Here is a 13,758-nt window from a genome sequence, read left to right as displayed (position 1 = left end):
CCTTAATATCAGCAAGTTCCCGACTTTTCAAACCTGTGGGACCGAAGCGATGAGAGCAGCAAAAAAAAAAAAAAAAAAAAAAAAAAAAAAAAAAAAAAAAAAAAAAAAAAAAAAAAAAAAAAAAAAAAAAAAAAAAAAAAAAAAGCATCATAGAATAAGATAGTAAGAAAACGATGGCTCAAGTAATCAGCTAGCCTACGCGATACGGGCCAAGTGCAGAGCCTTGCAACTCCATCTTGCTCTGCTAACAAGAAAAACGTTTAAAGAATAAAGAGGTGGTTGGAATAAATACACGGCTTGAAAATAAGTAGAACTCGATCAAGGCGAAGTCATCTCCCGTGATGAGGTCGCTGGGAAATTTTGTGTAAGGATGAGCTAAAGTTCCGTATTCAAAGTGATCCCCGGCCCAAACGCCATGGCATGGTCTTGTAGCAGAACCGAATTCGTACCTCCGAGAGTTCAATTATGAGACGAAGGGGACATGAAGAATTGTAGCTGGTATCAAGACAAAGAACTGAATCGAGCGGCGGATATCATTCAAAGAATGGATACCATATTAGAGGATTGAACTGTCTCACTGACCGGGAGGTGGAGGTTGGGATGGGTTACCGGGCTGCGCACCCCCCATCATGAAGCCAGGAGGAAACAGCGGCATACCGGGGAAGGAAAAACCAAAACCAGGAACGGCTGGGGGTACACCCACGTTGTTGGCGTTCGACGTGTCGCCCATCTGGGGTCCGTCACGCTCACGACGGGGAGGGCGGTCATGCTGGACGCGTGTTGAAACCGGGCCACGCTTGCCTCCAGTGTCGGTTGCGATCCGCCTACTGATGGCCTTTGAAGACACACCGGCACCAATTTCGATGTCTGGCTCCTCAACGATCATGCCCGACTCAATAGGTCTTCCTCCGGTACCACCGTACTCCGCAGTGAGCATCCACTTCCGGTCCGCTTCCGTCAGCCTCTCAATAGGAATGACACTAATTCCTGTTTGATAGTCACTGCAGTCACGGGGACCAAAGCCAACACCCCAGCGTGTCCGAAGCTGCATATCTCCGGTCTTGTATGATTCCATTCCTTCTCGAGCATTGATGGCGTCCTGTCGGCTGATCATCTTGATAAAAGCATGACGTTTGTCGACATTCACGATGCAGGTCTGGACTACGCCGTACTTTGAAAAAAGAGACCGTAAATGGGCTTCAGATGATGTTACGCCACCGACGAAGAGGGTACGGCTGAGAACTTTAATATTCCCTTGGCCAATGGAGTAGTCCCATTCAATGAATTTAGGACCCGGTGGAGGAAGTGTGGGGTCCTTGCGTGCAGGAGAAGGAGAACGGCGTCTACGTCCAACAGGACTGCGTTGACGGTAGTCGTTGCCTCGTCGAGCACGCGGATCGGCGCCCCTACGGCCAGGAGAATCACCATGGTACTCTCCATAGACAGGGCTATCACGTCGACGGGGGGGAGACACATCGCGGCGTCTGTCCCAGCCAGGGGAACGGGAGCGACGACGATATCCGCCAGGGGGAGAACGCATGTAATCACGATCCCGCTCGCGGTCCCCGAAATCACGTGGCTGTTCAGGATGCCCACCCCAGGCATTGGAATTCTGGCCAGGGAGATTGAACCCTGGAGCTTGGCCGGTATTGAGATTTGACATGGCGGCAGGGTTGGAGAGAGTAAGGATCTGTAAAGCCGTAGCCCACTGCTCCTGCGGGATACCCTGTGCAGCCAACATTTGGAGGAGTTGAAGCTGTTGCTGCAGTGCATCAGGCGTCATGGTGGGCGGTTGCGCTGGCGGTGCAGTCGCCTGCGGTAGAAGCGCCGCTAAGGGGTTCTGAGCTACAGTTAATGGTGTCGGCGTATGGCTTTGACTTTGCGGCTGGACCAGAGCTGGGTTTTGAGCTAAGTTGCCTAAAGCAGCGAACGGATTTGCAACAGCTGCGTAGGGGTTTACGCCAGCTGAGCTAACCTGGGACTGCAAAGCCTGGTCTACGGATGAAGACGCGGGCTGGGGAACTGTGGTCTGTTGGCTTAATGCGCTCAGAGGGTTGACGGAGGCAGCAGCAGCTGGAGCCGCCGGGGCTGCGGTGTTCTGCTTTGCCATATCCGCCAAGGCTTTCAAAATACTCGAGGTGTCTGGCGCTGACTGAGCTGGGGTAGCGGATGCTGCACCATTGGCTCCTACTGACGATTGCTGTTGCGTGCTTCCAAATAAGGCTTGGTTCGGGGCTGGAGAGCCTTCAGGAGTCGTCGATTCAACATCTATTATAAGCAGGATTAGAACTAATTCGCCTCACGTTTATCAAGCCTAGATAAGTTTGGCATGTTTTCCCGCGATCACTCGCGATCAACGAATTGGAGATACAAGCAACTGCAGTGTGAAAGGGAGGTAGCCGCTTACTGTTGGACGCAGGCGCATTCAGTTTCTGCTTGAAGGATGCGAGCATAGGGGCGGGAAAAGTGTATCCACGCTCCCAAATGTCGACCAGCTTCTTGATTTTTTCCTATGAAGACGGACGAAATACGTAAGTTAAACTATTCGTTACCAAACGAAAGAGGAGAATCGCTAGAAGGCGCGGTTTCTATGCAGGTTAAGGGGATGTATTGCGGGATATACGTAGATCAAAGTCTTATAATCGGCAGCGCGAGAGAAAGTAAATCGCCGCGTCTTATCGGCCTTATGTATATGCCCGCAATCCGGTGGGAATGGATATTTTGCACGTATGCATCTAGAGCGTACCTTTTGATCTTCTGGCGCATTGTTTATGATATCGGTCATCAACACAGGTAATAACTCGGTCACTCTGTTAACACCAGCGGCAAAAGTCCCGTCAGGAGCAGCATTACCGGAGGGCTGTCCTGCTTTGCGCGCTGCATCTAACCATTGTCGAGTTACTGAGTCTACGACATAGAGTACGCCCAACTTGTGTGTGCCTGGTGCCTTCTTGAAATGCGTGTAGATTTTCTGGATAAGGACGGATTCGTTCTGACAGAGAGAAGAACAGGTTAGCTTGTCGGTTCACACACAGAGCTCAGAAGTTGAGAGAAGTACCTGCACATTGGCCGTGCATAACGAAGTTATACTGTTGATCTTAGATCCTGAGACACCCGGGGCCTTGAGAGCCAGCATAGACTGGAGATAGTTGTCCAGTTCTGCTACTGCGGAAGACATGGCTGTTCCTTGTCTGCTGCGAATTGCAATTCAATACGGAGAAACGCTGTATGATCTGGTGCGCGTTGACAGTCTATCGCGCGGCAAACGAAGTCGCTGAAGGCGATTCAATGTAGCAGGCTCCCAAATGAGTCGCTTCTACTGGGAAATCCAGCAACAGCAATAAGATATTGTATGTTTAATAAGGGAGAAAGACTCCGTGTCGCTGAGGCCCAGTCTAGGTGCTGAGAGTGATAGCCTAAGCTGATTTCTGGTCGCGTCACTACGGCCAGGGGGGCCTTTGGCCTACAGCGGAAACAGCGAGATCGCGTCTAGCGCCTTTCAGCTCGTCAAATAGTACGTGTACAAGGTACGACCTAAGGCGAAACGGTGAGAGTCAAAAAAGAGAAGAGAAAAGTGATGAGATTACAGTGGCGAGATCCGAAGCGGATGAAATGCGAGATGAAAGTGTTTGAGGACGTTGAAGAGGGCAGGGGCTTGACAGTTATTTGAAAGAAAGTTTCATTGGTTGTGAAAGTCAGGTGATCAGAAAACTCGAAAATGCGCTAGCCTCAGACGGTCGGAACTTAGTCAGCGCTACTCGATAACGTAATCCACAAGCAAACCACGCACACAGGCGAGCCGCGCACCCCGCTCAACCTTTCATACTGAAGTTATTCAAACTGTTATCATGATTCCAAAAAATGACCGATCGCGTCAAAATTTGGCTGGGCAAGAGGGGAGGATTACACTTGCAATTTCGTCTTTAAAAAAAAATGAAACTCCTAGTATTCGTCAAGCAGCAGCAGTTTTTAATATCCCAGAGTCAACTCTCCGTGGCCGACTTCGAGGATGCCAGTATCGCAGAGAACAACGCGCCAATGGTCATAAGTTATCTGAAACCCAGGAGGAGGCGTTAGTACAATGGGTACAATCACTTGATAGCCGCGGAGCGCCTCCAACACATGCTCAGGTCAAGGAGATGGCAGATTTGCTTCTTAGAGAGGCCGATCCTACCAGATATACACCAGTAGGTGTAAACTGGGTTGGCAACTTTGTCAAACGCCATAAAGACTTGCGAACCTGCTTTGCACGAAAGATCAGCTATAAGCGGGCAGAATGTGAGAATCCAAAAGTTATTAAAGCATATTTTGACCAGCTACAGAAGGTCCGGATACAGTATGGCATTGTGGATGATGATATCTACAATTTTGATGAAACAGGATTTGCCATGGGGATTGTGGCCACTGCAAAGGTTATATCACGGCGCGAAGAAACTGGAAAACCGCGCCTTGTACAGCCAGGCAATCGGGAATGGGTGACAACAATTGAATGCATCAATTCAAGTGGTTGGGCGCTTCCTACAACAATCATCTTTAAAGGAAGGCTTCATCTGGAGGGTTGGTACCCGGATAGCAACCTACCACTGGATTGGAGGATCGAAGTCAGCCCTAATGGCTGGACAACAGATGAGATAGGCCTGCGATGGCTTCAAAAGGTCTTTATTCCATCATCACAGGCCCGTAAAGTCGGCCGCTACTGCCTGCTGATATTGGACGGCCATGGAAGCCATCTAACACCTGAATTTGACCAGATCTGCAGTCAAGCAGATATTATTCCATTCTGCATGCCTGCAGGTTCATCATACCTTCTACAGCCGCTTGATATTGGCTGTTTTGGACCCTTAAAGAGGGCATATGGAGGCCTTGTTGAGGGCCGGATTCGGCTTGGATACAACCATATTGACAAGCATGACTTTCTTAAAGCATACATCGAAGCTCATCACAAAGTCTTTACATCTCAAAATATACAGAGCAGCTTTGCAGCAGCTGGAATACGGCCATTAAATGCCCAGAGAGTCCTTGACAACCTGAATATCAGCCTGCCAGCTCCATCAACCCCCAAGAGTGGTGAGACACTTTCTATAAGCTCCTCAGCGCTTGCAACGCCTCGTACAGTTCGCCAACTGAAGAAAAAGGCATCACCAGTCAGAAAGATGTTAAGGCAAGGCTCTAGAAGCCCATCATCACCTTCAAAACGGGCTATAAACCAGCTGGAAAAGGCTGCTGAGCTAGCGCTTTACAGTGCGGCGCAGTTAACAGATGAAGTCAACAAATTACGGGCTGCAAACATAAAAGAAAGGCAGAAAAAACGGCGATTCAAATACCAGATGGCCCCTAATCGGGGCCTATCTATACAGGAGGCTAGGGACCTTATAGCGCAGAGAAATGAGGCTCAGAATATCGAGGAGGTGCCTGCCAGGGTTTCTACACCTCTATATTCTGACATGCCAAGACGCGCTCCACCAACCTGCTCAGAATGTAATATTCAAGGCCATACTAGAGTAAGATGTCCTACACGTCATGTATATAGAAATTAATAAAAAAACGCGTGCTTTGGTTGTTGGGGATAGCTTCGAAATATCTAGGTACGGTATGGTTGCTCAGACTGCGCGGCTCGCTTGTGGATTACGTTAACTAAGTTAGTTAACCATAAACTGTCACGTGTGACTGACTGTTCGATGGTCACTCCCGGTGAGCCGAATATGGCCGATGATGGCAGGCGAAAATAGGACGGTCCTCAACAAGGATCATCCCTCAAGTAGAGGGACCCATTAGCGGTTATCCTGCCACCCACCATGTGCAGTAGTTATCTACTTATACCCGACTGCTTTAAATAAACTCTATAGACTCCTAGAAAACCCTAGCATCCCTTCTCTACAAGCCTAAAGCGTTTTGCGGACTTTCTGGGGTTTTGTCGACAGCCGAGGAATGGTTACTTGCCGACGTCACCAGCCATGACGCAGGGGCGACAGCTAAAAGCACATTGACTGCGTGGTTCATGTCAACATGGAAATCCCCTAAATTGGAACACGGAGTATGTACGTAGCCCATGTTGTACGCCACGGAACGTAATATTCATCATCTCACTCCGTAGCCCATACTCTGTACCGGTGATGTGCAAGCTCATGCTGAGACATACACGGTAGGCCCCGTACATACTAAGGCCCTCAATGTGCCCTGTGCGAGCGATGACGGAAGCTGGCGGGAACGCAGGCGGCAGAAGCTCCGAGTTCTGTTGCGGTGGAGTCGGGAGACCGGCCCCATAGGCTGTCCTGGTTACGGCCAGATGGAAAAAAGATGGGACCGAAAACAGCTTTCACGTTCTCCCGAAACCTGAACTTCTTCTCTTCTCTCCCTCTCAGCTATCTTGATCTCCTTCATCTCCTCTCCATTCCCTCTTTCAATCAATCAACTCCACATTCAAAAAAAGTTGTTTGATCAGATATGGCTTCTACACTCAGACTTGGTACCTCTGCTCTTCGCTCCAGCACTCTTGCTGGCAAGCCCGTTGTTCAGTCTGTTGCCTTCAACGGCTTGCGCTGCTACTCTACCGGCAAGACCAAGGTTCGTATTTGCGCTGCGCTCTGACTGGGGCATGGGCGTGTGTCTGGCTAACCATGTTCTCCTTATCTAGTCCCTTAAAGAGACCTTCGCCGACAAGCTTCCCGGCGAGCTCGAGAAGGTCAAGAAGCTCCGAAAGTGCGCTATTCCTGATGATTCTTGTCACGCAATGATCGCTAATCGGTGGCCGTTCTAATTTGCAGGGAGCATGGCAACAAGGTCATTGGCGAGCTCACCCTTGACCAGGCTTATGGTGGTGCCCGTGGCGTGAAGTGCCTCGTGTGGGAGGTAAGTCGCAGTCAAAACGAATTTGCGAAACATAGCAATGGAACTGGCTAACAATTATATTGTAGGGTTCCGTCCTTGACTCCGAGGAGGGTATCCGTTTCCGTGGTCTCACCGTGAGTAACACCATTTCTCCGTCAATCAAAGCCTTCCTAACTATTTCATAGATCCCCGAATGCCAGAAGCTTCTTCCCAAGGCCCCCGGTGGTGAGGAGCCTCTCCCTGAAGGTAAGAATCCTGCAAAATCTAATCAGGTGGCCATATCTGACGAATGGCAGGTCTCTTCTGGTTGCTTCTGACCGGCGAGGTTCCCTCTGAGCAACAGGTTCGCGACCTGTCTGCTGAGTGGGCCGCCCGCTCCGACCTCCCCAAGTTCATTGAGGAGCTTATCGACCGCTGCCCGAGCACTCTCCACCCCATGGCTCAGTTTTCTCTCGCCGTCACTGCTCTTGAGCACGAGTCTGCTTTCGCCAAGGCCTATGCCAAGGGTATCAACAAGAAGGAGTACTGGCACTACACCTTCGAGGACTCCATGGATCTTATTGCCAAGCTGCCCACCATCGCCGCCAAGATCTACCGCAATGTTTTCAAGGACGGCAAGGTTGCTCCTATCCAGAAGGACAAGGACTACTCCTACAACTTGGCCAACCAGCTCGGCTTCGCCGACAACAAGGACTTCGTTGAGCTGATGCGCTTGTACCTCACCATCCACTCCGATCACGAGGGTGGAAATGTTAGTGCTCACACTACCCACCTTGTTGGTAGTGCTCTGAGCTCCCCCATGCTTTCCCTGGCGGCTGGTCTCAACGGTCTGGCCGGTCCTCTCCATGGATTGTGAGACTCCCACTTCCCGATAAAAGCCTGGTATTACCATGTTTCAATGTGTCTAACGTTCTTCTTTTCAATAGAGCCAACCAGGAAGTCCTTAACTGGCTCACCGAAATGAAGAAGGTCGTCGGCAACGACCTCAGCGACCAGTCCATCAAGGACTATCTCTGGTCTACCCTCAACGCTGGTCGCGTTGTTCCTGGATACGGTCACGCCGTTCTTCGCAAGACCGATCCTCGCTACACGTCCCAGCGCGAGTTTGCTCTCCGCAAGTTGCCTGATGACCCCATGTTCAAGTTGGTCAGCCAGGTTTACAAGATCGCTCCTGGCGTCCTGACCGAGCACGGCAAGACCAAGAACCCTTACCCCAATGTTGATGCTGTAAGTTCCCCGCCCTGTTTGCTCAGTTTCTCCGTGCACTGACACAATCCTAGCACTCTGGTGTCCTCCTGCAGTACTACGGCCTCACTGAGGCTAACTACTACACCGTCTTGTTCGGTGTCTCTCGTGCTCTTGGTGTCCTTCCTCAGCTCATCATTGACCGTGCTTTCGGTGCTCCTATCGAGCGTCCCAAGAGTTTCAGCACTGAGGCTTACGCCAAGCTTGTTGGCGCTAAGCTGTAAACTTCTTGAACGACTGCGGATAATGGAGGGTATTATATCTTTTATGAATAACAAACAGCCATTTTGTATTTTATCTAACGTCTTCTTTGGATGCGGACGTACCAAGTGTTGGGTTTAGTTCGATTAATGTATGATAGGACTTGTTCGAGCAGGCCTTGTAACAACACTTCATTTTCATGTCAGCCATTCTTCTAAGGTTAGATCCAATGCTCTCTGCCTTGCCTTGCATGCCAAAGAGGACCATTTACGGGAATAGTTCTGTGGTATGAATGGAAGATTAGATCTCTCAAGTGGACTTGGTAGGATAAAAATATATAGATTGAGTGTCGGAGGTCGAAGATTAATTGGAGATCGACGGTCTCTTGAAGCCATCTCATGGGACAGTATTTACTCAGTAGTTAGACATAATAATGGATAGATGTCATGATGTTTAGGACCGTCTTCCCACTGTCGGTAGAATTCTTGCCCATGAGCTCTCTCTGCTCAACGGTTTCTCTGTTGGGACACCCGACATCCTCCGCCTCCCAACTGTTGCCCGAGGAAAGTAATTTCATACACCGCCCGCCCAGAACTGGATTAGCGAGGATCGGCCCGTCAGCTCCTCCGATTGGGACTAGCGCTCCCGTTGCCCCATGTGATTGGCCGACAGGGGACAATTCCAGACTGCGCCTTGAGATGGAACGGAGCCTCAGGCCGCCTCCGGACTGTTGTCGTCCCAACTTTGAGTGATAGGAGCTACCGTGTACTTACAATCCCTGTTCCTCGAGGATTCGCTACTAAGAGTCAGCTGGCAGAAATCCCCGTCCCACCTTTCTTCTTTTATATTCCTGCTTCTCCATTCTTCTCTTCTCTTTCTCCAACGCTTTGTTCCTATCTCAAGACATCCTCTCTTGGGCGACGTTGACATCCCTTCTACCGCGGTCCGACTGAACAAGTTCTGGTCGTCCTCAAGTCCCAGCTCCCGTGATCCGTTAGGCGACCTATACCCTATATCCCTTGGTCAGGGCCCCTTTCAGTGCTCACCCAGAACCAGAGATGTCTACAGCTGCGGAAGAGTTGGGCACAGCCCCAAAGCTCGAGAAGAAGCCCGTCAAATTCAGCAATTTGCTCTGTAAGTATCTAGCTCTATGTCCTCCTTTACTCAGGTTCTGACGAATTTACTACAGTGGGCGCTGGATTAAACTTGTTTGAGTAAGTATCCAAATGTATATAGATTATAAAACCCGTTGCTGACAGCTCGATTAGGGTCACTACTTTGGGACAGGTATATTATCTTCTGAGCGATTTTGAATACCTTCTTACTGACGCCATATTTCTAGCCACTGGAGGTGATCAAGACAACCATGGCAGCAAACCGGGGCGATAGCTTCGCTGGCGCTATGGGTCGGATATGGGGTCGTGGCGGGATCCTCGGTTGTAAGTATACCCGCAATCCGCACACCCGCATATCCCGAGGTATGGGGTGGGTAAAAATCTCCGGGCTAACGCGTGTTTGTCGCAAAGATTACCAAGGTCTCATTCCGTGGGCCTGGATTGAGGCCTCTACGAAGGGTGCTGTCCTCTTGTTCGTCGCCTCCGAGGCGGAATTCCGTGCCAAGGTGCTCGGTGCGCCCGACTTCCTCGCCGGTATCTCGGGGGGTATGGCCGGTGGTATCGCTCAAGCCTATGCGACTATGGGATTCTGTACCTGCATGAAGACGGTTGAGATCACAAAGCATAAGATGGCCGCTCAGGGTGTCAAACCCCCCAGCACCTTCGCTACGTTCATGGATATCTACCGCAAAGAAGGAATCAGAGGCATCAACCGTGGTGTCAATGCTGTTGCCATCCGTCAGACGACTAACTGGGGATCTCGATTCGGTCTTTCTCGCTTGGCAGAGCAGGCTCTTCGTAAGGTGACTGGCAAAGACGAGAGCCAGAAGCTCAGCGCTGTCGAAAAGGTTATCGCATCAGGATTGGGTGGTGGTCTCTCTGCCTGGAACCAGCCCATTGAGGTCATCCGCGTCGAGATGCAGAGCAAGACCGAGGACCCCAACCGTCCCAAGAACCTTACGGTCGGCAAGGCTTTCAAATATATTTACGATACCAACGGCATCAAGGGATTATATCGTGGTGTGACACCCAGAGTTGGTCTGGGTATCTGGCAGACCGTCTGCATGGTGGCTCTTGGTGACATGTGAGTTTTCCCCTGCCTGATCAAAGCTTATGAATCTGGGGTCTCCATATCCTGCACTTTTTGCCCGACTTCATGTGATATGCCGACGCGTAAAACAAGGCTAACCTGTGGGTCTCCGCTGCACCGAGTAGGGCCAAAGAGGCAGTCGAAAAACTGACGGGCGACAAAGTCACCGCGAAGCACTAGAGAAGGTTTGAAATACCCTTCTACCGTGCAAGACGTCGCGTGGTCTGGTTAGTTATCTGAATTTGATGAGTTGTGCATGAACTCGACTGGTTTCGAGTATCATGGCGAGTTTGAACTATGTTACAATAATTATACTACTCCGGAATAGAGAAAATATTCTAATACTGCTGCCATGTTAACTTGTTTACTGGGGGAATATGAACGACATGTTAAGTAATCTCGCCTTGCAGCTAGTATCCGCCCATCATATACAAAACTTCGTGCACAGAACCATGTATACCATAAATTGGTAATACTACGACCTGACTACTATTTACTAGGAATGGACACTTCCAACGTTCGTATCTAATGTCAATAATTCTGGTGTCAGTATCTACTTATGTTAGATGGTCACAGCTCCGATCTATCATGTGTAGCGATAGTATATTATAGCAGAGCAAGTTATTAGCGTGGTTGCATGTGACCTGGGGTCATCTTTTCCCTTGTGCAGGGTGTATATCTCTTCTCCTAAATGGCCTCGGCAGCCATGCAATCTATAACTCATCTTTATTCACTCCTTGCTGCACTAGCTTTCTTTAGACACTATTTTCTATTCACTAATGACCATGCACTACTTTTTGGAAATATAATTTTTTTCCTTTAGGGAGTCAAGGAAAGAAAGCTATCTAGATCGAGGAATTAGTTTAGAAATAGTTTACCTGATAGTAACTCCAGAATAAGTAGTAGGTGTATGAGTCTGAAATATATCTATATATTCATCCGAACTAAGGACTATCCACTTACCTGTGTTGCGGGTCGGCAACAAAGCTTTTGATCAGAATATTGTTGAATTGTCTCTGTTATCGTGGAAGCTAAGAATGACATATGAAGATATCATGCCCAACGTCGTCACCTTTGCAAAGAGGAAGAGGCCCCGGACGGCCGTCAGGACGATATAAGGACGGCTGGGATGAGGCGGTATAAGGAGCTCATGCGGCTTGTGTACAAATTTTTCGCTAACTCCACGCCACGTATTACGCTGACATAGTAACGTAATCAGATGCCGCGTAAACTGCAAATGAAACAGTCTAGGAGGATAGTGAGGATATAGCAGTATAAAATAAGAATACAGAGATCCGATTGTATTACAGTCACACAACTACAGCCACAATAACTATCAAGAAAAAGCGAAAATGAAAAGCAAGGGAAAAGATATCTGCGGGATCTATCTAGAACACATGACGAATTCGGTGCTCAGGTTCTCGGTTCTTTAGTCCCAGGACAGTCTAGCATGTATTTTGTACATTGGTTTGAGAGTCATTGTGGGTGGAAGTGTGAAGGTTTAGACGGTCAGACCAAGGTCGGAGGCGTAGGGCAGCTGGGAGAGATCACCAACGGAGGCGACGGAGGCCTTGCCTGAGAGGAGGGACTTGGCGAGCTGGAGTGAATACGTTAGTCAGACATTCTGAAAGTCAAATAAGAGTGAACTTACATCCTTAACCTGTGCCTCGGTGACGCTGTCTACGCTTTGGGCGACCTCACCAATCTGGTAGGGCTTGCTGCCGTTGATGAGGGCGGAACCGGTAGCCTCAAGGCCGGTTGCGAGAGTCTGAGCAGACTCAAGAGCTTGGAACTTGGCGAAAGCAGTAGCCTTCTTGATATCATCGGCGGGAACCTCACCAGCGGCGGCCTTCTTGAGAGCGTCGACGACGGTCTTGCCGGCAGAGGCGACCTGGTCGGCCTTGCCGCTCAGGGTAACGGTGAGAAGACCGGCATCGGAATAGGCATGGTTCTTGGTTGAGACGCGGAGCTGGCTGAAGCCCTGGGTGGCTTGGCCGAGGAGCGAGAAACCAGGAGACCACTTGATGGAGGACTCACCGCCGAGAAGAGCAGCGAGAACGGAAGCAGCGGGCTTGTAGGAAGAAGTTCCGAAGGCGCTGGTGCCAGGGAAAGCGATCACGACGGAGTTGCCGGCCTTGGTAGAGATACGCTGCTCACCACCGTAGTATTTGGAAACAGAGTCGGACTTGACCTGGTATCGGCCGGTGGTGCCGGCATTGGGAAGACCCTTGAAGAAATCACCAACCCACTTCGAAAGCTCTGCAGAGCTAACACCGCTACCGACGAGGGCGATATTGGACTTCGCGTAGGCGTTCTTTGCGAACTCGGCGATAGCCTCAGCTGAGAGGTTCTTCTCGAATGGGGCATGAGCGGAGGGAGTAATAGTCTCACCGAGACCCTGATGGAAGGCGACACCGTGAACGGCATCGACAGCGACAGCCTCAGGGTCATTGGCAATGGCGACCTGTCTGAGCTTCAGAAGCTTGGCGATAATTTCATTGAGCTCGTAGCCTAGTCGAAGATTAGGTCCAGATATCGAGGTTTTTACTGCGCCCTTCTCAGCAAATACTTACTAGGATACTTGGTCTGGGAAGCAACTTCCGCCAATAGCTCAACAAAGTAGGGAAGGTCGTTCGCGAGGAACTTGGCCTTGAGAACAACGTTCTCACGGGAATGTGTCGAGGAGAATTCACCACCCAGCAGCTCAACCTCCCGAGTGATCCGCAGCGCCGAACGTTTGAGTGTAGACTATGAATTGGTTGAGAACCACGTCAGTACGGATTGGAACTCTTAAGTAGAAGCACGCAAGACTGATAGAGCAGGAATTGGAAGCGAGGACTGACCTGGAAAGCAAAAAGCTCAAGAGCATCGGAGAAAGCAGGGAAAGGCTGGTAGCGGGTACCGGCCTTCGCAACCAAGGCGAGAGTACCAGTGACACCAGCAGGCTCTCTGTTCGCAATTTTCACACCAGCAGCCTCCGAAACATCGTATTGAAGACCGGGGGTAGTGGCAGAAGCCATGCCCCGACGGCTGGCAGCGTTCTGAAGCGCACGGGGCGCATTTCGACTGATGGCGGACCGCGACAGCATCATCGCATGTGTAGTAAGACAATTAGAGGGAGATTGTGTAAGAAGCTGGCGAGTGCCCGACAGCAATCGAGAATGGTGGTGGTAGTGGAGGAGAGGGGAGAAGACGGCTCTCTGCTGACTGGTGGTTTGACGACGTCTGAAAAGCTTCAAGTTGATGCCGGCGTTGTGATTACTCGCTCCATGATTGGCC

The 13,758-nt window shown here is 50.2% G+C and overlaps 4 protein-coding genes across 4 annotated transcripts; 2 read left to right on the top strand and 2 right to left on the bottom strand.

Moving 5' to 3' along the window:
- Nucleotides 1-171: 171 nt before the first annotated feature.
- On the bottom strand, nucleotides 172-3,626 carry BDW70DRAFT_139809 (Nrd1 complex RNA-binding subunit). Its single transcript, XM_073737483.1, has 4 exons — nucleotides 3,059-3,626; nucleotides 2,747-2,992; nucleotides 2,408-2,510; nucleotides 172-2,268 (listed from the first exon to the last, which is right to left on the bottom strand). Exons 1-4 carry the CDS (start codon nucleotides 3,176-3,178, stop codon nucleotides 575-577), a joined length of 2,163 nt encoding a protein of 720 aa, XP_073594337.1. The 5' UTR covers nucleotides 3,179-3,626; the 3' UTR covers nucleotides 172-574.
- A 2,498-nt stretch (nucleotides 3,627-6,124) lies between these two features.
- cit1 (citrate (Si)-synthase CIT1) lies at nucleotides 6,125-8,722 on the top strand. The gene is made up of 8 exons (XM_073737482.1): nucleotides 6,125-6,564; nucleotides 6,635-6,699; nucleotides 6,765-6,849; nucleotides 6,915-6,962; nucleotides 7,014-7,074; nucleotides 7,125-7,680; nucleotides 7,755-8,055; nucleotides 8,109-8,722. The coding sequence occupies exons 1-8, from the start codon at nucleotides 6,445-6,447 to the stop codon at nucleotides 8,295-8,297; spliced, it is 1,425 nt and encodes a 474-aa protein (XP_073594336.1). The 5' UTR covers nucleotides 6,125-6,444; the 3' UTR covers nucleotides 8,298-8,722.
- Nucleotides 8,723-9,065: 343 nt separating this feature from the next.
- Nucleotides 9,066-10,901, top strand: BDW70DRAFT_139792 (putative mitochondrial DNA replication protein (Yhm2)). Its single transcript, XM_073737481.1, has 6 exons — nucleotides 9,066-9,408; nucleotides 9,464-9,488; nucleotides 9,543-9,561; nucleotides 9,617-9,713; nucleotides 9,801-10,473; nucleotides 10,605-10,901. Exons 1-6 carry the CDS (start codon nucleotides 9,333-9,335, stop codon nucleotides 10,657-10,659), a joined length of 945 nt encoding a protein of 314 aa, XP_073594335.1. The 5' UTR covers nucleotides 9,066-9,332; the 3' UTR covers nucleotides 10,660-10,901.
- An 887-nt stretch (nucleotides 10,902-11,788) lies between these two features.
- On the bottom strand, nucleotides 11,789-13,700 carry BDW70DRAFT_80236 (ubiquinol--cytochrome-c reductase subunit 2). The gene is made up of 4 exons (XM_073744893.1): nucleotides 13,323-13,700; nucleotides 13,053-13,227; nucleotides 12,131-12,990; nucleotides 11,789-12,076 (listed from the first exon to the last, which is right to left on the bottom strand). The coding sequence occupies exons 1-4, from the start codon at nucleotides 13,569-13,571 to the stop codon at nucleotides 11,981-11,983; spliced, it is 1,380 nt and encodes a 459-aa protein (XP_073594334.1). The 5' UTR covers nucleotides 13,572-13,700; the 3' UTR covers nucleotides 11,789-11,980.
- Nucleotides 13,701-13,758: the final 58 nt, after the last annotated feature.

Source organism: Aspergillus foveolatus (genome assembly GCF_047715535.1).
Source record: "Aspergillus foveolatus strain CBS 279.81 unplaced genomic scaffold BDW70scaffold_38, whole genome shotgun sequence".
Classification (NCBI taxonomy): domain Eukaryota; kingdom Fungi; phylum Ascomycota; class Eurotiomycetes; order Eurotiales; family Aspergillaceae; genus Aspergillus; species Aspergillus foveolatus.
Note: the sequence above shows the minus strand (reverse complement) of the source record. Positions and strands in the feature narration are given on the sequence as shown.

Excerpts from the sequence above, each read along its gene's own strand:
- BDW70DRAFT_80236 (XM_073744893.1), bottom strand. The coding sequence starts at position 13,571 with ATGATGCTGTCGCGGTCCGCCATCAGTCGAAATGCGCCCCGTGCGCTT. Across the intron at positions 12,991-13,052 it reads TTCCCAGACCAAGTATCCTA|GCTACGAGCTCAATGAAATT; the intron begins GTAAGTATTTGC and ends ATCTTCGACTAG. Across the intron at positions 12,077-12,130 it reads CCGAGGCACAGGTTAAGGAT|CTCGCCAAGTCCCTCCTCTC; the intron begins GTAAGTTCACTC and ends TATTCACTCCAG.
- BDW70DRAFT_139809 (XM_073737483.1), bottom strand. The coding sequence starts at position 3,178 with ATGTCTTCCGCAGTAGCAGAACTGGACAACTATCTCCAGTCTATGCTG. Across the intron at positions 2,993-3,058 it reads TATGCACGGCCAATGTGCAG|AACGAATCCGTCCTTATCCA; the intron begins GTACTTCTCTCA and ends TCTCTCTGTCAG. Across the intron at positions 2,511-2,746 it reads ATGCGCCAGAAGATCAAAAG|GAAAAAATCAAGAAGCTGGT; the intron begins GTACGCTCTAGA and ends CCGTCTTCATAG.
- BDW70DRAFT_139792 (XM_073737481.1), top strand. The coding sequence starts at position 9,333 with ATGTCTACAGCTGCGGAAGAGTTGGGCACAGCCCCAAAGCTCGAGAAG. Across the intron at positions 9,409-9,463 it reads CAAATTCAGCAATTTGCTCT|TGGGCGCTGGATTAAACTTG; the intron begins GTAAGTATCTAG and ends AATTTACTACAG. Across the intron at positions 9,714-9,800 it reads TCGTGGCGGGATCCTCGGTT|ATTACCAAGGTCTCATTCCG; the intron begins GTAAGTATACCC and ends TTTGTCGCAAAG.
- cit1 (XM_073737482.1), top strand. The coding sequence starts at position 6,445 with ATGGCTTCTACACTCAGACTTGGTACCTCTGCTCTTCGCTCCAGCACT. Across the intron at positions 6,700-6,764 it reads AAGGTCAAGAAGCTCCGAAA|GGAGCATGGCAACAAGGTCA; the intron begins GTGCGCTATTCC and ends TCTAATTTGCAG. Across the intron at positions 6,850-6,914 it reads TGAAGTGCCTCGTGTGGGAG|GGTTCCGTCCTTGACTCCGA; the intron begins GTAAGTCGCAGT and ends ATTATATTGTAG.